The 25,431-nt window shown below is 36.1% G+C and overlaps 1 protein-coding gene across 3 annotated transcripts in view; it reads left to right on the top strand.

Moving 5' to 3' along the window:
- The window catches only part of ATRNL1 (attractin like 1), a 430,796-nt gene that overhangs the window by 75,205 nt on the left and 330,160 nt on the right, over nucleotides 1-25,431 (top strand). For all 3 annotated transcript variants that reach the window (XM_066323527.1, XM_066323528.1, XM_066323529.1), the window contains exons 10-15: nucleotides 1,886-2,040; nucleotides 10,835-10,919; nucleotides 12,522-12,730; nucleotides 14,959-15,077; nucleotides 20,592-20,724; nucleotides 22,007-22,188. In XM_066323527.1, the coding sequence (XP_066179624.1) occupies nucleotides 1,886-2,040; nucleotides 10,835-10,919; nucleotides 12,522-12,730; nucleotides 14,959-15,077; nucleotides 20,592-20,724; nucleotides 22,007-22,188 (883 nt within the window). The remainder of the gene's footprint in view (nucleotides 1-1,885; nucleotides 2,041-10,834; nucleotides 10,920-12,521; nucleotides 12,731-14,958; nucleotides 15,078-20,591; nucleotides 20,725-22,006; nucleotides 22,189-25,431) is intronic.

The following is a 25,431-nucleotide window of genomic DNA, read 5'->3' as shown; positions in this document are numbered from 1 at the left end:
AGACAGCTGCGAGGCAGGATCGTCAAGGCAGAGCCTAGTGTATAGCAATTAGTGTAAATTAGTCAATAGGGGCTGTAGAAAACTGGAGAAGTACAAGGCAGAAAGGTATCTGTAGTCTGAATGGACAAAGATAACATGTTTTTAGAATATTATCGTCCTTTCAGGTCATAGCAGCAGAATTCCTCTATTGCCAGTCGAAAAGAACTTAAAAATAATGTCTTTTTCTACTTCCATGTAATTTTGGTTTTCCATGTTGCTAACTGATGAGTTGAACCCAAATACCACATTTATCTGGGGGTACCATAAGTATCCTGTATCAAGCCAATTTGTGGTTAGAAAAAACACACTAATGTGGTGCTCTGTTTTCAAAGTATGTTAATCAGAAATACACAAGAGGAAAGCAAGTCACTTAATAGGAGAAAAAAAGAAAAAAAGGGGCTCAAAAGCAGAAGCACGTGTGTGGGTATGTAAGTTGATTGAAGGAATTGTCACATTTTTAAGCAATAAAAAAGCTCATTTATTTTCATTAAGTCTTTGATATTTCTTTTGATGTTGCTTTCCAGGGCTAGGGGGGAATTTATTTCAATAATATTATGAGAATTCAGGTTTGATGCCTTCCTTTTAACTTGTTTAAACATGTAGTCTTTTATCACTTAAAATATTTCAAGCTTTTTGATTTATTTATGGTATAATGCATGAGAAATCAGATGTACTTTAAACCCTCCCCTCAAACGTGATGATGATGATGTAAAAATACTGAACAAATATTATGAGAGTGATTCAAGAGAGACAGAATTACTCAATCATAAGGAAAGATTGTTGAGTCAGTGTGTTACAGGAAGCAAATGACTAACAATTTAATTGTAGATTTGAGCAGTGTGTAGTAACATAAATGAAAATGGGAGTCTAAACTTGTAAACTTAGATTACTGAGACAATGAAAGGTTTTTAGGAGAATGTAAAAAGGTATTTTGTACTGGTGATCTAATCAGCTCTTCACAAACATGTCCACAGCTGGTCTGCTTAACTAATTCATCTGGCAAAATCTACAAATGGTTACTCTCTTCCTTGGTAAGATTTATTTGCTGAGATTGAATCAAGTTTGTATTCTGTTCTTTCTCCTGGCCTCACATCTGCCACTTTCAAACTGTGGCATTGATAGCTCTTGGCTACTGCTGGGGCTGTGCCATTGCCCTGGCACAAAGCAAGCCACACACACAGAGGCTAAAGTGAATAGAGAGAGATATCAAAGCCTCAATGTGCCTTGACAGTTTGGTTTTTTTTTTAGCACTGAAGTTTGCTATGTTTGGGTTTACCATCTGAATAAGTTGATGAAGCAGTGCAAGTGTTTTTGTCATACCTAGAATGCCTTTTACCATTTCTTTTCCAGGTCTGGGTGCTCAGCTAATTAGGAAAAAAAAAAAAAAAAAAGTTTTTCTTTTTGCAATATTTAGGATGGTCTAAAGATAGTTTTTCGTTCAAGAAATGCAATAAAAAATTCTCTAGAAGGCTAAAATAAACATGGCTAAGGATATGTAAGAGTAGGAATTAATACTGTGAATGAGTTTTCATTCGGTTTTGAGTAAAAATTTACTGTATTAAGAATCATTTCTGAAGAAATTAAATATGTTGAAATTAATTTCAGCTATATTATTTGGCAAACTCTTTTATTTTAACTAAAAGTGTGATATTTAAAATATATATATTTTGCACCATGAGAAAATGAATAATCCTAGAAACAATCTGATTAAATGTCATTGTATTTACTGAGTAATGGCTGTAGTTTGCTATTTTTCTTATTTAGTGTTGCTTTCATGTACAAATTTTCTTGATGCCCATATGCAATTCTTCACATGTTAGTATGTATTCGTTCTTATGTTTTGTAGGACTATTTTGAAGGAGAGTGGCTTTGCAAGATACCTTCATTCAGCTGTCCTAATCAATGGAGCTATGCTCATTTTTGGTGGAAACACTCATAATGATACTTCCCTGAGCAATGGTGCAAAGTGTTTTTCTGCTGACTTCCTTGCATATGATATAGGTATGTATTGACTGTTTTTTTCCCATTTTCGTTTTAAATACCACAATTTTGCTTCCTCAAGTCCAGCTAATGCGATTCTTTAAAGTTTTGATCCCAAACACCTTCACCTTATAAATTCTACAGTTTTTTTTTTCCATTTTGTCTGAAGATTTTGGTTTGTGAGGCAAGGCATAGCAGCATCCAGGCCATTCTCAAGGCCCTGGGTAGTTTTGTAGTATTTTGTCTTTTAAGTAAGACAAAAAAAGCCTCTACATGGCAAGTGGTATTAAGGCTGAGTGGAAGCATGAGGAGCCTTTAGGAGATGATAAAAGGATGTGGTATATTTAATTTCACAAGAGTGTGGCTGAGAGCAGAAAAGGTTGTTGTTTGTAAATATATGATAAGAATGCAGTTTGGAGGAAGACTGATAAGACAGGACTAGGTGGGTGTCAGCTTTCATTCTGGTGAGTGCTTCCAACACTTTGAGCTGTGCACTTATGGAAAAGCCTCCCTATGGGATTGTGGAGACTATAAATAGAGGAGAATTTAATGAGTCCATAATATTTTTCCTATCTTGTGCCACTGCTGTTCTTACCATAAATAGTTTTTCCCTTCCCTGATGTTCATGTCCATATTTTATGCATAGGCTTTAAATATAAACATATAGCTCATATGTGGACTTTAAATATAATCAAACAGCTCACAGTGAGGCCAAAAAGCATAGTCACTTGTCCTGGGAGCCAAAAAAATAGGAAATGTGTCCGAGCAGCCTGGGAAATGGGCTCATGCATGCTCCTGGTGAGAACAGCCTGTGGATATTGCCTGGATCTACTTTTGGCAAGAGTTTATCAGCTGCCTACAGTGGTAGAAGAGGCTGAGACATGATCCTTCTTTTGGGACTAGTTAATGGTTCTTTATGGCATTCACTGCAGATATCAATGCAATGTCTTTGCTTTAATACAAAAATAATGACTAATTTCAGTAGATGGAACATATGTGGGTTATTTCTTGCCCATTTTGGTGGGTGTGCAAATAATACCATGGCAAAACAGTTGAAGTTTTTACTGTAGCCCTGTTTTGTGTATTCCATAGCTGCTTATAGGCATCTGATGGTTTGAGCTATTGATTTTGTTCTCACTTCAGTTTACATGTGGATTTAATTTTTAATGAAACAGAGCTCCTTACTCATTTTGGAGCATAATATTATTTATCGGTCTACATTTATTTGCAGAATGTGCATTTACAGATCAATAGTGTGAGTCCTAAGATCTGAATTAATGTAACTTTCTGACTTTCACACACCAGTAATTTTTTATCATCTTTAATGAAAATGTTTTATACTTCTTTTTTTCTTAAGTAGAACAACATTTTGGTTTGTCTAGTTGGTTATAATATTTAATCTGATATTTGTAGGCTCTTGCAAGCCACATTCTCCATGTGTTACGAAACTGATGAAGTACAAAAGAAGTAGATGTAGTAATTACTCCTTGGATGTAGTAATAAATCTTAAAAAATGGAATATATGAAGATTGATTTGATCCAGACTTATTCTTCTGTAATATTCATTTCACCAACTTAGAAACAAATCTCACAGCACACATTAGATAAAGACATATTTTTCAGAAAACTTGAAATGTTTTATGAAGAATTAAATGATTACGCAACAGGTATATTTCAGAATCTTATTTACTTTGTATCATGAGTTTTTGAACAATGCTTGGAGGAAAAAATATACAATGCTATCAGCATCACATTTCCTAGATACCTTACAAGTGATGGAGTGTTATGCCTTGTCTTGCAAAAAATGGGTGCTGTCTAGAAACCAGCTGAATCCTGGAGATAGAGGCTGTGCTATTTATGTTCAAGTTGGGCTAGAGAGTACTTTTGATTATCTCTCTTATTATATGTGACATAGTGCTCTGGATAGATTGCTTCAGCTTTTTTATTACCCATGGAAACACTGTTTTTCATATTAATGTGGAATAACTGTTCATGTGGCTTCATCTCAGTTGAGCTTAACTTTCTGAAAGGTCGGTTCCTAATGCAGTTTGGTAATCCTCACTCCTCTAGTCCAGGCATAGAGATAAGTATCTCCAGGGAGCAATTCATTTTATCAAGCTTAGGACAGAGTTACCTTTTCTCCCCTGCATTTCTGAATCACTCATTGCTCTCTAAGTTCTGAGCTTAGTCTATAACAAGCTTTAGACATTTAAATGTGTCATGAGCCAAGAGCTCTGTTCAGTAATTTGAAATACCTCTTGCATATTTGTTAAAGGTGAAGACACAGAGATGGTGAGACATTATAAAAACTGCTGTGGTGCCTTAATTTTCATAATTTAATATTGCTTGATGTATTTGCTTATATAGCAGTAAATATATGATGAAAAGACTGCTGCATTAAAAAAAGCTTTAGAAATCTGCCCTTGGTGTACTTCTATTCTGCTTTGATATTTTACCACTGGGTTGCCCCTGGGTTGGTCTGGAAGCCCCTTAAAGATCCACAGAGGGTCATTCTTGTAGAGGTCAGGTATTTTCCAGCTGTGCTGTTATTACTTCATTAATCTGAAAGAGGAACCTTGGCAGTGGGGACAGTGTTGAGTGCTGCGGTTGACCTGCAGCTTTCTAAATGACGTTGGTTATGGGTTTTCTTTACAAAGGCCCCCATATTCTTAAAACTTACATTTCTGTTCCAAACAGATCTTAGAAAAGTAATTTAGATATTATTTTCTGAGTATTCACATGCAAAATTTGCAGATAAAAATAGATTAATTAGACAGACAGACTCAGTTTAAAATAGATTCTAACTACTAAGACCAGTATTAAGATACAATTAAATAAAAGCTTTTTTTAAAGAGTAAGGATATTTATTTTAGTTTCTGGCCAAATTATATAGCTAGTAAATACATCTCTGCATGCTTAAGTTCCTTAAGTTTGAGTTTATGAAGTGCTGAGTCTCTGTCCTTTTGTTTCACATTTGACAGTTGTTAATGTGTCTGGATACCCTTGATATGTACAGAGAATTATTGACAGGGAATCTCTCTAAAAGCCCAAACCTGAAATCCTGGGAACATGGCAGCTGTTCCTGTGCTTTCTTCTATTGGTGGTTGGAGTTCTGCATTGTTTGGATCTGTGAGAGAAGTGCAATAACCCATATGTTTACACTAATAATATACTCCATAATATTTCTTTTGTTACTATCTGGATTTCAGTTTATTATTATGGATTAAATAGTATGCAAATTCAATTGCTTATGAAAGTCAATATTGCATATGAAGTATTAAGTTTCTTCTAGGGTATTCAAACAAAGCTTGAAAACATTCTCCTTTTTGGAAAAAATATTCAAAATTATCTCATGAGATTGACTTTAGTTCCACTTGTAATCAAACACATTGCTTGTATTTTGTAATAAAATATATTGTTTATTCATAAATTGTTTGCTTGTAGAGTAAATTGTTTCACCTCTAGTCTTTGCCATTAACAAACTGGAGTACTTTAAACATCTGTAAATTTTTTCCCCAATATGAACACAAGTAGTTTTGCAGTTTTCCCTGTTTCTGGAATTAAAAATGGATTATCAATGTGCCATCACAAAGAGAATATAATGCAGTGCCTGTGAAAGATTAAGTTTTATGCGTTCCCGAGCACTTAAGTTATAAATGCAGTTTTGCTGCAGTCTGTAACAGCAATTACCTCCATATTGCTGTGCTATTAGAAGAGCAAAACCATAATAATATAATGCACTAATTGCTTCCTCTAATAGCAAAGCGTAAGGTTGTTGATTTCTTTCATATTGCTTGGGGAGCCACTGTTATGTGTATAGACTCTGTTGTAGATGATAGTTCTATAGTTTAAACTCGATTCATGCTGTTTTGAACATACTTGCTGTTGTGTTTTCCTGAGAGTAAGGAGATTTTTATTATCTGATTAAAGAAAAATATTTATGCAGTGTGGAAAGACTGAGAAAATAAGTTTTCTGCTAGTAGATAACTTATGTGGTGTTTCAGTTGTGTATGTTTAGTGTTTAGTCATGCAGAGTCATAAATGAGAACTGGACAGAAGTATAATGATGTCCATATGTTGTGAACCAGCATTACTGCTTTTACCAAAGGAAAATGAGCATATTAATTATTAGAAATATGTAAAGAGAAAATATAAGCCTAAGCTGGCATTGAATTTTGTGTAGCACATAAGGCTACACTGCAGTGTTGCAGTGCATGACTGAGCAGAATAAATACGTGTGGGTTACAAATCTATTTAAATAGTTTGAAATTTAGAAATTATTTGATAAATGTAAGCATAAAGGTATTGTATACCTTCTTTTAAAACAAAGCTCTGAATGCAATAAGAGTTGCCACTAAATCAGGCTGCCAGTGCCAAAATACAAATGTGATCCTGGAGGTGAAGTATGGAACATTGGTTGCCTCTTTTTTAAAGACTGTCCTAACAACTTCTGCTTTGTATTTTTAACAATACTATTTTTTCCTATTATTTTTTCCTCTGTTCAGTCACATTTTGGTAAGCCTAATCTTAGTTAGTTTTTTAAAATCAAATTCTATGTCCAAGTATTTTACTATCACGGCAATGTTGATTAGAAATTTTTTTTTTCTATAAAATCTTACAGGGAAACCTCCCAGTAGTGTATGAATACTGTTGCAGCATTGAGAACTTCCCTGTGAAATGTCCAGGTCATCCTCTTTATTATCGCTGATGCAGGGTTGCTGAGGCCTGGCCTGTTGGAGTGAGGGCTCTGGAGAGCAATACTCTGTGCAAAGTTCAAGTAGGGATTTTCTCTGCCAGAATCAGCTGGATTGCTTCAAATTCAGTGCATTTCTGTGGTGTTTCATCACAGAAAAGTGTGTGACTGGCAATTCACTGTCACAGCCACTTCTGTATCATCTGGTAACCATTTAATCTACACCAGGGAGGAGGACGGAACTTTTTTCTTTTAATGTTATAATGTGGTACAGAGTGTTCTTAAAGCAGAAGCCTTAGAAACAGAAAGAAAAAACCTTTTTATTTCTCCTTGTAGTTTTCAGTGGCTAAAAATTCTGCTAATCAGTTTGGAATGAGTAGTATTGCTTCTTCATCTGCTTAGTAACTGGGTCTTTTAAAAGCAGAATGTGCTTCCATGTGCTATGTGCTGTACCTGGTTACAGACAGAACAGATACAACTAATCCTGTATCTTCCACTTACTATCAGTATAATGCCTTGAGGGCATAACATTTTATGGAGGAAAATATTTTATTCTTCACAGAGTTTACCATCATTATTAGACTTAATATAATACACACAACACACAGAATACTGTAATATTGATAAATAATCTTGTAGATCATATTGCATCTGCCATTTGTCAGTTTTTTCTCAGAACAGTACAATGAAGTCTGGAAATTTGGGTGCTCAGAGGTGTTCAAAAGAAGTTTGAAGATGGTGGGCAGGGATAAATTCTATTTGGTTCTTTACTGAAAAACACCAGGAATCAGTTGGCTAGCTATCTGTATTTTGTATTAATCAATGGTGTGGAGAAACTCTCATCAGGAATTGAAAGCTGAGCAAAAAGTATTATTCTTGCACAGTTCTCTGTGCCGTGTTCAGAAGTCATTGAGAAGACTAGGAGGAGATAAGAGGGGAGGCTATTTGTAATAAGCTTCCCTCCCTCTTTTTTCTTGTACTCTATTGAAAAGACCTGCCAGTTTGAAAAATACCATCAGTAAGAAAGGAATTATATCTGCAGCCCTCAGGGGTTCCTCATCTGAAAACCAGCCTTTATTGTGGTTTTATGGTCTACCCTTGGTGTTAAATCCCACTTTTTCTAAAATAAATTTCTAAGTACAGGAAAGACTGTATATTTATGTTCATAATATATATGTTTGTAAAAATAAGAAAATTATTGTCAACACTTTCCAAGATCAGATGGAAATTTAGTGTGAGTTTTAAAATCAGATGGAAATTTAGTGTGGGTTTCCTCAATTGTTTCCTTTACCATCAAAGGCACACGAGCTCACGTGTGCTGTGTCTGTTAATGTGCAGTGACTTAACAGCAGCGAGAAGTTGATTTTGAAGTATAACAATAAGATTTTGCTAAAATGCTTGCTTTTTGTAGCTTTTAAAATGGGAGTATTTTCTTGAATTAGAATTTTAATTAATGAGACTGTTGATCCCTTTTTTGCTAATAAGTAATATTGCTCTTGGTCTGAGCTTCTTTCATGTGTCAAACACTCTGGAGGCATCAAATGCCTGTGTTATGGGTGGATATGGGTAATACACAACTTTTAGATTTAATGCTACTCCCAAGTTCATCAGAAACTTAGGATCATGAGTAGGTAGTTGGTGTTCTAGTGCTGCAATTTTTTTGGTTGAAAGTGTTTCAGGAGAATCTCTGGCATGTACATACTTTCACCACTCTAAGCAGAGAAAGTAAGAAAAGAACAACTGTGAAAGCTGAAGTGTATTAGTAATTCCATACTGTTATAATAATATAATGTTAACAATGATAGTGACGGAAGGTAGAAGTTGAGAAAGAAGTAAGAATTTTGGGATGTGTTGCTCACGTAAGACAGTGAATTAAACTTGCTATACTTCACACTGAGAATTCCATTCTGAGTCCACCACCTGATTTCAGAATGATTTGCTGTTTGAACCATCTGCATTACTTGGGTAATAATGTGCTTTTAGTTTCTGTTTCCAATTTATGAAGAGGTGTAATTGATTTATTTATCACAGCCAGTCTCACACTGGCTCTCTTGATGGGCTCAGGCTGTGATTTGGTGGAAGCCTGAGTTGATTTAGTGGTGTTGCTGCTGTAGCTGTGCTGTCCCAGCCCCTCCTGTGTGCCCAGTCCCTCCTTGTGTGAGCTTGCACCGAGGTGTTCCAGTGTGCTTTGCTGACAGGATGCTGACTGCACAAGGTGCTGCTGTCAATAATTTTCTGCTGTGAATAATTTTTTCTGCATTAGAAGTGCCAGAACAGCAGCACTGGCAAGAGTTGAACTGTTCTGACAGTGGGAACGAGATCAGCCTGGAAGACAGTTTGTTCCTCTTGGATTTCCTAATATGCATTTCTGGATTTTTAAGCTGAGGATTGAGGGGTTTTGATCTGAATATTGAGAGATGCCTCTACCCAAATTAAAGTCAAAAAGACCAAATGCCCAAGCCAATTGCACAGATTTTATTTAACAGCAAATGTGAGGGAAAGAGAGATGGAAAGAAGCAGAGGAGGGACAAGGAAATTACCAGGACTGAGTGAGAGAGATTGATCTTATTTGACACAGTGGGAATTTTTGTCTGGATGCGTTTCCCAGGATGTGCTGTCCAGACTTTGCCAACCCCATAGTCAGTCCCATTCTGTGCTTATCTTCAGGGCAAAATCCTTCTGTGATCTTAATGGTGTTCAAGGCAATTCTGGTTTCTAAGTCTCTTACAGGAGGGAAGATTTTTTTTTAATATTTTTTTTTATTTTTAAACATTTTTTTAAATATGTGGTCTGATACTAAGTACATATACCTTCTTTAGATGTGCCTGTCATTGGAATCTTATAGGTAAATGAACTCAGCACTATTATATAAAACCTCTCTTGCATTAAGACTTTGGGAACAGCTTTCAGATGTGTTCCAAACAGTCTTGCTGTCTGCCAACAACCTTTTCTGATTGTTGATCATTTTAGGACACTTCTGCTTCCTTGTGTTACTGACTCTGCAGCTTCTGCAGGCAGTTCCCTATCCCCTTCTCTGTACTATGGAGAGTGTGCTGAGCAAATAGATACTTTTTTTTTGTGTGTGTGTTCAAGTGGTATAGCTTTACCTCTGGCTTAAAATGAAGTGTTTGTTTGTGTAAAGTCATGCTTTTATTTGGAGTAAATTGGAGAGGCCTCTTTCCCTTCAACTCTTTTTCAGCTTGGATGTAATCCTTATCTTCATGTGTATAGCAGATTTTTTTTTTTAATGAGAAAACTTCCATATTAGGGTTACAGTTTTCCTGAAAGTTTGCCCTACTGTCTCCAAAACCTGTAATGATGATATATTCTAGGAATGTTTTGTTTGCTCCATATAAAAGTACTTTCCCTACTCCACTCTATAGGGATTCCCTTGAAGTTTCAATCTGTAGCTGCTCCCTGTTTCTGTAACTGTGGGATTTGAATTTATGAAGTCATTAAAGTTTAAGTAGGAAATAATTAAGAAAGGAGTAATTGTTCTAAAGAACTAAAACCGTAGTCAGGAAAGAAAAATTAAACCACACCAAAACTACACTTGTGTACAGCAGTTCTAAAAGGAATGTGCTTGAATAATTAATTTGACATGGAGATCCTGATACAACGTTCTTCTCAAGTATGTGAAAAGTAATTAGTAGCATACTTACATCAAGATAGCAAAAGTGAGTCAATGAGATGGGTTGCACAGCTAGAGGAGTGATGGTTTATCTTAAAACACTTAAGAACTAAGTTCACTGCCATAGATACTCCATGAAATAATTATAAATTGAAACACTTTAGCTAATTTGAGAGGGTGTAAACATGAAGGCAATATTACTGATACCTTGATAACAATTATGGCAGGGCTTGTAGCTGTGGTTGTTGAAACGGGCTGTGAATGCAGACAACTGAACATGTAATAACGTGTCTCTTCTATCAATGTCCTGGGGCTTAACAAATGTTAGGATAGATCAGTGTTTCTGACAGGTTCTTGGAGCATCTACTCAAAAATGCATCTAAAAGGAGTAACCTGTTGATTTATCCTTGAGCAGTTAAAATATACTTCACATGTATTTTTCTGAAAGCTTTTCAAATTATTTGATATACGCTTGGTGTTTTGTCTTTCAGCTTGTGATGAGTGGAAGATTTTACCAAAACCTAATCTGCATCGAGATGTCAACAGATTTGGTCACACTGCTGTTGTCAGTAATGGGTAAATGAAGTGTTTCTTAAATTTTTCTTGCCATTTTTCTGAAGGAAAAGCTGTAGCAGAAATCACACTTAAGTGAAGTATGGTTCAATAACAGAACTGATGCAATTTATTAAAAGGGAAAGTAGTGCTCATCAGGTAATCAGTACAGCTAATCCCCAATCTGCCAGGCTGTGGGATCTGTTCAGTGATATTTTAGCTGTACATTTCAGCATACTGAGGTGTTTTCTCAGTATTGAGGGCTGCACTGAATTTGATACTTGGTACCAACTATAACCCTCACTTAGGTGTGATGGGAGAAATCTTTTTCTCTTTGCATTATGCTATAATTCTTCATTCTTCTATACTTGTGAAATAACCATGTAACTAAAATTTGCTGGGAAAAAGGGGAGATTTTGATGATACTGATACAGTTATCATCTTTGCCACTTGAAGGAGGAAAAGCCTGCCAGCAACTAGATGATATTAAGTTGGAAAAGTTGTAGAAAACAGTAGTCAGGTTTAAAAAAAATGTGTGTTGTTTACTTGTCTCAGATTTTGTTTTGCTGGCTGCCTAGTATCTATCTGAAGTTGCAGTGCTATAGATCATTCTCCCTCTTCTACATTATTCATCACACTAATAAAGTCAGTACTTTACTATTTGTGGGTAACTTATGAATCCTCTGTATAAGGATCCTGTATAGGTCAGAAATGAGGTAATGAGTAATGCTGCAAATGAGAGTGTGACATCTTTTAACAAAAATAGCACTTAATTGTAAGTATGTACACAGAGCACTTGACATTAATCAATGAATGGGTTTATTTATTAAGACAAAATTGCTTGGAATTAATGAATTCAGCAGCTGATAGTTTTTCATTATGATTTGTGTGTTTAATGCCATCTAAACCATGTCTGATACTTTGAGAACTGTCACATTCTATGAATTACATTCAAAATGCCTTTTTTTTTTTTTAAAAAGAAATTAGTGGTATTTTTCATAGAGTTTTTGGTACCAATATAGTGCAATACAAGACACTCTCCAGATTTCTGTTGTTGGTAACTCTGTGATTAATTGTGTTTAAGGAGTACATCATACAACAGATATAGAGGTTTTCTATTACTATATTTTACCTGAGACTGTTCTTAGTTTTAATGAGAAGGGTGAGGACTCAGGTTTAGTCTTTTTTTTTCATGTCAGCAGCACTAGAAATGTTACCAAAAAGGAGTATCCATCTTGCCAATTGTTGCTGCCTGTCTTGAAAAGAATGTTCTTGTTTTCTGCAGGCCAGTATTTCATGCTCTGTTCTCAATATCTAACTGCAAAAATGAGTGCAAAGCTCTTCATTTTTTTTCCCCAGACATTTGGAATATGCCACTCCGTAATACATACAGCACAGGGAGCTTTCAGCAATTTTTTTGTTAGTCTCCACTTCCATGGAGAAATAAATTGAAAAAGTAATCAATAAAGGAGCCACTGATAGAGTCTTTATTAGAGAAAGAATAAGGTCTTTTTTTTTTTTTTTTTAATAACTCTATGTGGGTTTTAAATTGTATATCAAGACAGATAAGAAATCAAGAAAATGTGTCTACATCAACAGTTAAATTTCCTTGCTTTTTCCCGATAGGTCCATGTATATATTTGGGGGTTTTTCAAGTGTCCTGCTGAATGACATCCTCGTGTACAAGCCTCCCAACTGTGAAGCATTCAGGGATGAAGAGCTGTGCAAAAATGCCCGTCCAGGAATCAGGTGTCTGTGGAACAAGAAACATTGTGAATCTTGGGAATCTGGACATGCTAATAATATCCTTAGAGCAAAATGTCCCAAGAAAACAGGTAAGTGAATTCTAGCCAGGTTTGTAATGCAATGTAGGAGATGGGGGTGGAAAACCCCCAAAGAAGTGACCATGTGGAAGTGGTGACTGGAATGTTAAATGTTCCCCTGTGAGAATACCCAGAACAAGAGACATATGGACTATTTTTAAAAGAATCATTCCGTTTTGGAATCTTTTGTATTTTACATGCAGGGAAGTAGATGCAAAAGAGAGCAAGTTTAAGGTGCTGAGGGAGAGCAGAACAGCAGTGAGAGCACAGACAGGCACTGCAAGTGATACCTGGTGTTATGGGCATATGGCACTCCCATACCTCCCATACATACCATTGGTACATTGGTATATACCAATGAGAGAGGAAAGCATCACTCTTTCAAGCAGATTACCTGTGAAACAGGAGCGTTTGTACACCAGAATATAGCACAGGCACAGCTGGAAAAAAACCCTGAGGCAAACAAGCCCTTTGCAGTGTGTCAGATGGGTTCAAGTTTGTCATATGAATTTCTCTGTGGCATTGTGATGGCTGTATTGTATGAAACAGCAATTTACTGCTATGAATAACTGTTCCAACCTATTCCTAAGCATTTTGGCATGTCACAAATAAATTGCTTGTGAAAGTGTTGTTCTTTTATGTCACATGAACAGAATATTTATCCCTGCTACAAGCACCTACTATTTTTTCTGTACATCTTTCCTTTCAGCACAGTGTAAAATTACTTCCCAAACTTTGGCTGTGCGCTGTGTGTACGAAGTGCCATGCAATTAAACTGCCAGTCTGTGTTTAATGTTTCTTGAAAAGTTACTAGCATTGCTATTAATCGGCACTTCAAGATATTTTATTTTTCTGATAGCTTTTACTTGTTTCTAGACTGGCTATAAAGTCACAAACTCAGGGAAAAAAAATAAGGTACATGATATAACAAAAACATTATCCAGGTACAGTTTTCTGGAAAATGGCTTTTGTACCATTTCAGAACTTTCAGACATCTGCAGTCTAGAAAGGCTCATCTATATAGAAAAAGAAAAAATCTTGTGGCATTAATTTCAAAAGTAATACAGATAAAAGTGGATCTTATAAAAAAGCTGATCATGGCAACAGGTGTTTAAAAAAGCCAAACAAAACAAAGCACAGACATGCTGAAGGAAAATAAAGAAGTTGGAGCAGTTTCTAAAGTACAAGTGCTGCAGTGGAAATAAAGTACAGCTCAACTTGGAAGAGATGAGGTCTGTATAATTCCAGTTCTGAAGAAGTTGTGTGAACACCTCCATTTCATGCTCTCAAGTTCTTCCTGTTCCAGGTGGTAATTTTTTGCCAAAAGCAAATTATTCATATATTCTTGTCTCAGTTGTTACCTGCTTGAGACTATCATCTGAGACACAGCTCATGGTCAGTATTAAAGGACAAAAAGAAATTTTAGTGGTTTTTAAAAGACCGATTCTGGGAAGACAAGACTTCTCTAGCAAGAGAATCTTTTAAGCTTGCATGAACCTGAAACTAAAAGAACCAAACCAAACAGGAATTAAACATGGTAATCAGTGTAGGAGATGGTACATATTCTCCTATTTTGCATCATGGTGATTTTTAAAATATTTGCCTCCTTGAAACAGAAGTAACAATTTGTGTCCTGAATGATTTTACATAACCTAAATTTTAGTCCAAGTCGCATTATTGAGAATATAACCTTGACTCTTTTTCAAATACTTCTTGTAGATAAAGGATAGAGCTTTAACTTACCCGTCATTATTTTGTTTATAAATTAATTTACGGAGATTTTAAATGCCCATGTGTTGCTCATATCTGCCTCAGATAGTTTTATTTACTACTTTTATCTTGTCTTCTTGACATCGCCATCTAATATTTTTATAGAATCCTACATTTGAAGAGAATCTTTCTTCCATTTTAAAAGAATGAGGGAAAAGTAACTGAAAAAAGTTTTTTATGCTCCTAACTTTTGCATTGTGCTAAGAGAGCTTTCATACTGTAAATCAGTGAGTATTCCTTTAGCTGATACGAGACTTACGAACCTTCAAACGTAGTCGCTACTAAAGGAATTTTTAAAGCAGCAAATCCTATTAACCGAACAGAATTAATTTCCTACAGTAGCTTAAACCCTTTATGAACGGCTAGAGTTCAGCTGAAGGGTGTAACAGAGAGAGCTCCCAGGGGGTGTTTAAAAACGTGGCGTTTCTCTGGCGGTGTGGGGACGTTTCTCTGTTTGGTCTGTGTGGCAGCTGCTGCCGACGACAGGTGTTACCGCTACGCCGACTGCGCCAGCTGCACCGCCAACACCAACGGCTGCCAGTGGTGCGACGACAAGAAGTGCATCTCAGCACACAGTAACTGCAGCATGGTGAGTCCTCACGAACCTGAGCGCGTCACCAGTACTTCCCTAGGTTCACTAGACTTAGCAGTTGATGGATTTCAACACGCGCAGACTTGTTTGCCAGGCTTCTGAACTTAAAATGTTGCAGAAGGCAGAGTTGGACTGCAACGACAAAAAAATATCTCAGGGTAAAAGGAAGTATTCTTCAGGGTTGTGTTGCCTACTATATATTTCTTATGACAAATAATACTATCCCCTAATTAATGACATTCAAAAAGTCACAGAGTCATTATTAACTTAGATTTTGTGCATATGTGGTATATAGTAGGCAGGCAGGAACCATGGAATCCCGTCAAGGTTGCTGTTTGTTTTTTCCCCTTTCAAACAGGACCAGGCCAGTCTCATTAGTCATGGTCTTCTGATCATTGATCATCATAGAAATGGTTTTCTTTGCCACAGAGTCACTTGTCATCTCATTAAAGGAATAGGAGCTTCTGTAACCATGAGGTCTACTGCCTTGTGGTGATTTGGTTCTGATCTTTTTAAGTACAAGCAATCAGATCATACAGAAGCATGCAAGTTTATAGTTTTTCTTTTTAATATTCCCTAGTCCCATGTTTTATACTTTGTTGTTGTTCACTAAAATTTTGATGCTGCTGCATCTTTTGCTTGTTCATTTGATTTTTGTCAAACTTATAATAGTTTTTCAGCTTTAGAAATTTTGCCTCCTAATGCTTTTCAGCTACCCACAGACACCTGGCTGTACTTGAGTTCAAAATCCTTTCTTTATACACTTTCATTAGTAAAAGTATCTTGCTCTCTGGCTTGAACCTGATGCAAATCAATCTCGTTTTCCAGACAAATTAGGGTGTGAATTGGATTGACTGTGACTCAAATCTTGCCCGTTCAGAGTGAGCACAGCCAGCTCTAATCACTGGCATTTGTAGCTAGTCACTACTAATAAAAGCAATGCAGACACAAATTCATCAGTAGCCGTGCTGTAAGTCTGTCAGAGGATTTCACATTCCAGGCACTAATGGTTGGTTTCCTTTGTGATCTTCAAGGGCCCTTCTTTTCCTGACACTTTGTTCTCTATTAGGTGCTAATTTTCTAACCCTGATTTTCAGCCCTTGAACAAGGAATAGTTGCTAAGGAGCAGACCATCTTCATTTATAATAAATGATCCCTTAATAAATGTGGAGCACTAGGTATTTTAGCACAAGCTTCTTGGTTCAGTGTCCTTCTTTGACAACCTTTCATGACTAAGATTGTCAGCTTAATTAGCAAATGACGCACCAGTCTGCTCTGTATCATTTCCTGTCTTTTATTCAGGGTTTGAAGTGGATAGCAAAGGCTGTTAGTGTAGTTACTGAAGAATAGGGTAGCAAAACTTCATCAAAATGATTTCTGGAAAGAGGTGCTATCATAAATGGAAGGTGGCTGTTGAAAAATTAGTCTATTGGCTGTGAGATGATGCAGGCAGACTTTTTCAGCTTCAGTATAAACCCACCAAAATAACATCAACAGAATGGCACTATGTGGAAAACCATAAAAAAAATGGATCAGGCTGATTATCCATTTTCATAGACTGCTACTTCTCGACTAGGCCCACAAATGAAAATGTTGTGACAGCACTGTGATGGTAATATGGGATAACAAGCTGTAGACTTAGGAACATCAGAAGGAACCATTGCAGCTGTACAAGGGCCTTGATTTATAACTTAGATCATAGAACTCCAGATGAGACACACAATAATATTTTAGAATCTGATACTGTTGCCTCATGGAAACTGACCAGTTTACTTAAGATATGCTGTCAGCCAGTTTGGCATTGGCCTCATGGTCACAGATATCTGCAAAGCAGTGGCTACTCTGCTGATTGGAAGGCCTGTAAAATAGGAACATTTCCTTGGAATGACTCTAGTTGGGCAGATAGACTTCATGAGCAGTGCTGATACATTGATGATGCACCTAGACCTGCCTGTGCTCACCCTCTAATGTGAGCCAGAACATTACAGGGCACTGTATTCCTCTACTGTGCAGACTCATGCATTATCATATAGATCCTGTGTATCATACTCTTATCTGATATCATTGCAAGGAAAGGCTTGCAGTGCCTGGTTGATCTGGAACTGCTTAATATGTTTATGAGACTGTATTCACTCTCTGTGTCTGCACATAAAATGCTTTATCTCATATGCAGTGAAAATGATACTCCCTTGCTGCTGATCACGTTGTGCAGAAAATTGAGTGTGTTTTGTAATGGAAACAAGTCTTTACCAAAAAAAAAAAAAAAAAGAGAAAAAGAAAAAAAAGAAAAGGCTTTGTGGGAGAGATAACTTTAATTTTGGATTGCTGCACCTTTACAGGATGCCATTTTTCATGAAGTAGTACAATGGAAGAGTAAGCTCCTCCATGAAAGCAAAATCTTCTTGTACTTTACCAAATAAAATAGCAAATAGCTGGAGAGGACTGACTGATTGCAACAAAATGCAGTTTTCTTTACTGAGTAAGACCAGAGAGAGATTGAATTTCAGAGTGAAAAAATTTACTTTGTCAATTTTGTTTAATTTCTGAAGAGAAAAAGATAATTGATGAAGTAGCCTTAAAGAGAGCCTTATGTATGTTGAGACACACCTGAATTGTTTTATTTCTGCCTCCACCCAGTCTTGCATTTTTGAAAAAGTTGTTGCCTTCAGAAACTCCAAGGGGAGCACATTCCTACAGCAGGGAAATGTTTCCTCTCTGACTGAGAGGAAGATGCTCTTACTACCAGGAGCAGGCTCTGGATTTCTTGTGTGTTGGTCTCCACATGTGCAATACAATAAGGCCCCAGTTGATGACAGTTACCTAAATACAGATTCCAGTGTGATTTAAAAGTGTTCTTTATCTGAGTGTGGCAACATAAAAAAAAATTTGTCAAATCCATGAAGGGGATGATAAAGAGCGTTTTGCTGAGGAAATGGGATACTAGAGGAGGCTTCAAAGAGACCTATAGTCCTACATTATTAAATATTTTAACATAGTGGCTTAAGGACAAGAATCCTTGTTTTTTTTGTAATGTTTGCATCGCTTCCAAAAATCTCCTTTCACAATGGGAGTCTTTGGATGATACACTAATACCAATAATAGTAGTCATGGCAATCTGCCTACATTTGAGGAATTCAAAGAACAGTCATGAGTAAATACATAAAGTAGTAGAAGGAAATAAGAATAGAATCAAATTGATCTTGGAGGAAATAAAGAAAATTTATGAGTACGAAGTACTCACTAGCAAGTTTTGGGAGTAGCTTCAGGAAAATAATAGCAAATTAATAATTTACATTTACACTAGGCAAACTAGACAAGGTTATACTGTTAACCTGAAAAATCCAGGAGAAGTACATAATTTAATAGCAGTTTCTGAAATTCTAAGATAAACTACTGTAGTATTTTCATTCTCCAGTAAATATTCAGAAAATCATGCAGTTCATAAGTCTGTCTATATACTGCTATATCAGGATCAGTGCTTAAAAAATCTAAGTAAATCAGACATGAGGGAGGCTTTATACATAACATGATTTACTCATGCTTTGGTGTGTAAACATTATAAATATCCTACAGCAATACAGAAGTTCTGTAACAGATGGACTGTCATCTTTCTGAATTTCATTGGGTTTGGTAGGTTAAGTTATAACCTTAATATTGTGTTAATATGAATTACCTATTGGATTCACATCTACATTGAACTAATGAGATTTTCAGGCAAGCAGTGTTTAAATTGGATTTAAGGGAAATAAATGCTGGGAATAAGGGAATACAACAAAGAACATTATTATAGAACAGTCACTAGTACTTTGAATTTTATTTTAAACATTAAATAACCGGCACACAACAAGCTTCATGATTAGAAAGTAATAGAAAAAATATCTCAGCTTAGGTGGAAAATTGTAATCTGTATGTAATACCATGGAAGAGTATATAATTTAAAAAAGAAATCTGAATGCTTAAGGGTATGTCAAAATGAAGTGTTAAAAGTGAATATTAGTTGAGCTATTGTAAATGAGCAGATGGTGGTTACTTGTTCTCTGAAATTCACTTCAAAGCATCTCTGAGGCAGTTTTGTAAATATGTTTCATGACTGAGTGAAAATAAATGTGGATTTGCACCAAAGATTTTTTTTTTGTACTTTACATTTGTATGCATTTTTGGCCTAGATGGAGAGTCTGTTACTTGTTGGCATTGCCTTTGGCTCTGTTTCATGTTGTGGGGTAGATGCCTACACCTAGACCTGCTTCTGTGGTCCTTTTTGCTTCACAGTAGCCTTTCCTATAGAACAGAAAAAAGTCAGGACCTCTTAAAATAAACTTATTGGTAGGCATCTTATCCAATAAAGGCAATAAAATAAAATGTCTCAACAGCAGTGTTGTTCAGCAGGGATGAAGCTGGTTCTGTGTGAGATTGAGAATTTACTTTCACAAATGCATTATTTCAGGACTTTAAAAACAGAAATGAAAGGAGACAGCTTTTCTTCACCCTGCTCTATCACTGCCATATTCCACTACCAACCACTGTGTGACTAATTGTCATGCAGTCCCTTTAGAAGTTGTTTAATCATACTCCAGGAGACTATTAGAAAGGAAAGCAACCAACTTTGTCAATAAATCTTGCATTTGCTGTCCAAGTGCAGTCCATTTTTGCTGCCATGTATTAATTTAATCTTTTGTTGTTTAAGAGAGACAAGACTTGTTAGGGTTTGACAAGAGGGACTCCCACAGGTCCCTTCCAATCTCGACTGTTCTGTGAGTATAAAGCTGTCTTGCATTAGGACTTACTTTTAATTATTACCTTGAAATTAAGTTGGTAGAGGGAGCCTTATAGGTGAGTTGATGAATTGGCTGAGGATTTAGGGCGGTTCATTAAATAAGGTATCAATACAATGTCTTAATTAAAAGTACTATGCAGAGGGAAGAAAGATTTGTATTCAAAATATCTAACTTGGAAGACTTTAGTTTTCAGGAAAGAAACCAAACCAAATAAAAGCCCCCAGGTAATAATTCCTTCAGTGTTTACTGCTTCTCTTGTATACTAAGGTATCAAAGGAATAAAGTTATTCCTGGTTTTATGCCATATGTGGAGCATATTCGTGCACCTTCAGTCAGTTATATGTAATTATTTTGCACCTTGTGCCCTTTTTTATGTTGTTTGAGTATTTTTATTGCTTTGACCTGCATAGGATGAAATAATTTAGTGAAAATATAACCCTAAACTATCTAAGAAATAAATATTTAGTTTTTTTAAGCTCTTCCTGCTCTCTCTACAGGGGATTGGCCTCTTCAATTTGACACTAACAGTTGTGTAGAACAAGTGGAGTGATTTGTGCTCCAGGGTTGCATTCTGCATCTGATAGGGGATTCTAGATAAGCAGCTTAAGTTCAGCCTAGCTTTTAGGTGGCCATGACTTTCTGGGAGCCATCCATCTACTCTGTATTTCAGTGTTGACTTCTGCTTTTCTTAATAGATGTATGCTTGAGTTGCTGCTTTGTCTGTTTATTTTCACAGTCGGTTAAAAATTACACAAAATGCCACGTGAGGAACGAGCAGATCTGCAATAAACTGACGAGCTGCAAGAGCTGCTCCCTGCACCTGAACTGCCAGTGGGACCAGAGGCAGCAGGAGTGCCAGGCACTACCTGGTAAGGGGACACTGCTGCTCCCAGCTGTTTCAAAACAGAGTGAATCTCTGTCCTTGACAGTGAATGTGTGTCCATGAGCAGACGTGGATTTGTTTTATTTGTGCTCGCTCCTCTTGCCTGGCTGTGCCTGTCCAGGTGAAGCCAGATGTGATTACAGCCCTGATTGGGGCATCAGTGCTGCCTTTAATTGTGTTAGGGGGGATAATGACATTAGTGAAGGCACAGTGACGTGTGCCTGTGCACAAGCCAGTGATGAGCTCTGGCCTGTGGGAGCACTGAGGGCAGGGCTGAGTGGCCCTACTGGGGGTTTCACTGTTACATCTACACTGACATTGTTACTTTTGCTAGCTGGGCTTTTACCTTAAAAGTTATAATTCAATTATACTTCAATTTTCCTGTGCAGATAGGGCCCAAGATCTAGTTTCTTGATTGTCTAATGTTGGTACTACTGTGAAAGCAGTGAATATTAAAATGCTAATATGAAATATTCTCACAAGGTGACTGTTAACATTCTGAAATAGTATTTATTTTGTAATTTGTATTCATAACTACATATATGCAGTTAAATGTCAGAACCTTTTCCATTTGATCTTTATGTCCAGATGAAGTTAATGAACCCTTTTTTGTTACAGAGATGATTCGGTAAATAACTTAATTTATTCTCTGCAGTTCAAAACTGTATTTATGTAATCTTTGTAGATTGACTATAACAGTTGCTCTTACCTGTCTTTTTAATAGTTATCTGAGTCCAAATAATGCTGTAAAATGTTGAAGAGAAATATTTTCTGAGATGTTACCTGAATTTTCTATCATTTGGATTGCAATAGTATTTAGGCAAATATACATGCAAAAGCATGATAAAAACCAGGATAGTGTAAAGTTGTGATTTCTTGATTCTAGGACAGTTCTTGTTAGTTCTTGAAATTTACATGTGATTTAAGTAAAAGGAGTTTTTAAAATTATTATTTATGTACATAATATAATCCTAATATTTAGTTGTGCTCAATTCTGAGTACAAGGAAGAAGTAGAGGCATAAACATATTATGCTGAAACTTAGCATATATCTTACAATTATTTTCTAAATTCTTAGACGTTTCTTTCCATAACAACACACTATTCTGTATGATGATACTTGGTATTTCAGAATTTATGTGATGTGAAAAGGGAAATTGAGTGTGGGATGCATTTTGATTTATGATCTCAGGAATATAAAATTCAGACTCCCTTGGGTTTTTTAAAAGTTTTTTCGAATCAGCTTTAATCGTGTGGTTTTTGCACCAGCTCACCTGTGTGGAGAGAGATGGAATCACATTGGAGATGCCTGCCTCCACATAAATTCCAGTCGGGAAAGCTACGACAATGCCAAGCTGTATTGCTACAATTTGAGTGGAAATCTTGCCTCGTTAACAACCTCAAAAGAAGTGGAATTTGTTCTGGATGAAATACAGAAGTATACACTTCAGGTAACTAGAGGAACTGTAACTGATGCTTATGTGAAACAAATTTGCTTTGAGAAATCTCTTCTAGGGTTTTGTCCAAAGAGAGGAGAGTTTATGCCTTCAAAGAAATGTGCTAAATGGTGCTGAAGACCTGTGTAAGTCATGGGTAGGATATTAAGGAAATCTCATCTTTAAAACAAAACACACAGCAGGTCCCAAGTTTCCCCTTACCAGATTTAAATGCTGAAAGTTACTGTTTACTTGGAAGAGAGTAGTTGCTCAAGAGAGTGGCTGGAAAACTGTTTGTGTCCTGGCTTCAGCTGTGATAGATTTAATCCTGAAATTCAGCACAGGCAAAGGCAGGGTCCGGCACTAGGGACACATAAACCTATGCACCAGTACAGCTGTAGCTTCTCTAGAAAAGCCAGTTTCCTCTGTAACTGGTTTGTGGCATCAAAGGGTCACAAAGAAGCTGCTCTAGTATGTAAAACATGTAGCAATTCCCTGCACAACAGCCCTGGAATTAGCTGGAGCTAATTAGCTATCTCTAATAATGGTGGGGAGAGAGAAAGAGAGGGTGAGCTGAAAACTCTTCCATGCCTCTGGCAAATGCAGGAAGCTACCACCAGAATATTCCAGAGGAAAGTGATCCAAATTATTTTTGTTAACTGAGAAGACAAGAGAAGGGAAGAGAAATTACCTGTCCCTGCGTGGTCAGGTTCAATTTTTCAGCAGTTAAATATTCAAATGCTTACTGCTGTGTTTAAACATCACTGGTTAAAGTATATGAAATGTAAGAATGCTCAGAAATATGAAACCCAGTGGCATTCACTCAGATGGGATGCCTTAACAGAATATGATTCTGATTTTTATAAGCAAATCAATTGTTAGCAAAGGACATTTTTGGGAGTGTGTATTTAGTTTTGTAGAACATGCAGCACTTTGTGTGTGTAAAATTCTCAAATTTTTAAGTAGTTTAGGATTTTGCAGTTACAGGAAAGAGAAAAATAATTGTGGATAATAATTAAAGCTTAAATCAAACTAGTATGTGATTTAAAAAGTTGTTATGCTGCAGATTAATTGAGATCATTCAAAGCAAAAAGCAGTTAAGGATTGCCTTTATGTTATTACTGAATCTGAGAGCAAGAGGTTAGGGACATACACTGTGGACAAAAATATTCTATTGTCCTTTTTAGCATTCCACTGCAAAATGCAGATTCAAACATAGGTTATATATTTGAGGATTTTGTTGTTTTTTCCCCAAGTAAATATAGGAATGGGACAGAGAAAATATTTTTTATTAGAAAGACACTTTTCTGATTTTTGCTAATGAAGGAGTGAAATCATTCCATGTCAGAAAGTTCTTCCCTGATATTGTATTTATTGCAGCCTTGAAACACATTATGTCTGTCCACTCTTTGATGAGTTAATGTTGAAAATGTAATTGAAACAAAAACAACAACAAAATGATGTTGGCAACATGATTGCTATGGTTATTTATTTTATCACCTTTTTTCCTTTTTGCTTTCCTTGCCTGTGATTCTTATTAAAATACTGCACAGGATGCCTTCAGATCTAATAATGTGTGATAGACTGTTGATATGACTGATTTTGCCTGACTGGCTTGAGGTGTAGATGAGAAACAGCTTTTTTTACTGTTTGGAAGCAAGATTTTTCTTACATTTCAGAGCTTAGAACTTCTGCAAGGTGACATACTGCTGAGCATATATTTATTTAAATTAAATACATCCTGAGCCAATGTGGTGATGTAAATTTGAGATACCTCAAATACAGTTTAAGCAATTGCAGACAAATGTATACACTTTAAAAAAAATCTATCTTGCATTAAACAATCATTTAGCTGTCAGAACCTCTAATGGAATTCTGCCATGAATTATCCTGGTGTTTTCAGTGGCACTTAGCAAAAAAAAAGATTCTTTTCATTCATATCTATCTGTCCAGCTACATTTACTCACTGTGATACATCCTAAATGTGTTATCAGGTGTGACAGAGGCTCTCTGAAACTTCTTGATCTTCTTTTGCCTGCCTTTCCCTCTCAAACTGCAATCATAATGATTTAAAGAGTGAGATTTCATTTTAGATGGCTTTCTGTAACAGGTGCTGGTGGGGAGTTCACAAATGGAGTCAGAGCTGCTGTGAGGTGAACACTGTGGTTTTAATCTCTATTATCTGCAGTAGAGTTTGACTTGGGTGGTTAATGCTGAAGGCTTTAAAATCTTTAGCTTAGGAAAGAAAAACTATTTCAGTTTCACCTGAAAACAAAAAAACTTCTCAGGATTAATGAATGTGTGAGATCAGCATTTGGAAATAAGAATATGATTCTGACTTTATCTCCTTGTTTTTTTGGTATTCTTATGCTGAGAAAAGAAAAAGCAACTTAGGTAGCTGTTGTGTATTTTACAAACTGTCAAACAGCAGCAGTAAATCTCCAGCCTGGAAGGGCTTCAGCATTCTTTGTTGTTAATAGAAACATCATGTGATTTTGTAAATTGTTTCCTAATACACAAAGACCACCTTCTGGGACAAATTTAGGACAATTTCTTTATCATGTTTAGAATAATATATTGATGCTTTGGAAAGATTCAGAGGGAGGGACTGCCATTGTCTCCATACCCTATCCAGACCTCATTGTGTATAAATAATTTCTCCTAATCCCAATACTAAACTAGAAATCAATAGGTTGTCTCCTTTTAAAGTATAAGGAGAAGGTTTATTTGGTATTAAAGAAAGGGACAAAACAAAGATCTGTGTGGTATGAAGTTCAACATTGTTGAATTTGCAGATGTATTTTAAAATTATTCCCAGCAGTTTCAAGTCTAGTTTGTATTGTTCATGAAAAATAAATTAAATTCTGTCAAAGAATGCCAAAGTAAACACAATGGATAGGCTGCAGATCCCCACACTAAAGAAAAATGACACTTCATATTTTCTTCTTACGTGCTTTTATTGACCTAGTAAGCAAAATATTATGAAAGGGAAGATTTGAATTTCTCTGAAAAATAGATTAAACAGCAATATGAGGTTAATTTACTGTTCCTGCTAATATTCAAATGTTGTATATTCATTTAAAAGTGCAATTAGCTCTCTTGGGAGTTGCTTGCAACTGTGGGATTTAACTAAAAATAATAATTTTCTTGTTAGCATGCAATAAATTCTGAGAAGATTTAGTTTTGGTGTAGTAAGCACAAAGAAGAACAGTTTTACATAGTGCCTTTCATTATATAAACTGTTTGCAACTTTTCCTT

The sequence above is a fragment of the Sylvia atricapilla genome, chromosome 8, assembly GCF_009819655.1.
Source record: "Sylvia atricapilla isolate bSylAtr1 chromosome 8, bSylAtr1.pri, whole genome shotgun sequence".
NCBI lineage: Eukaryota > Metazoa > Chordata > Aves > Passeriformes > Sylviidae > Sylvia > Sylvia atricapilla.
This window is presented reverse-complemented; position numbering and strand designations above follow the sequence as displayed.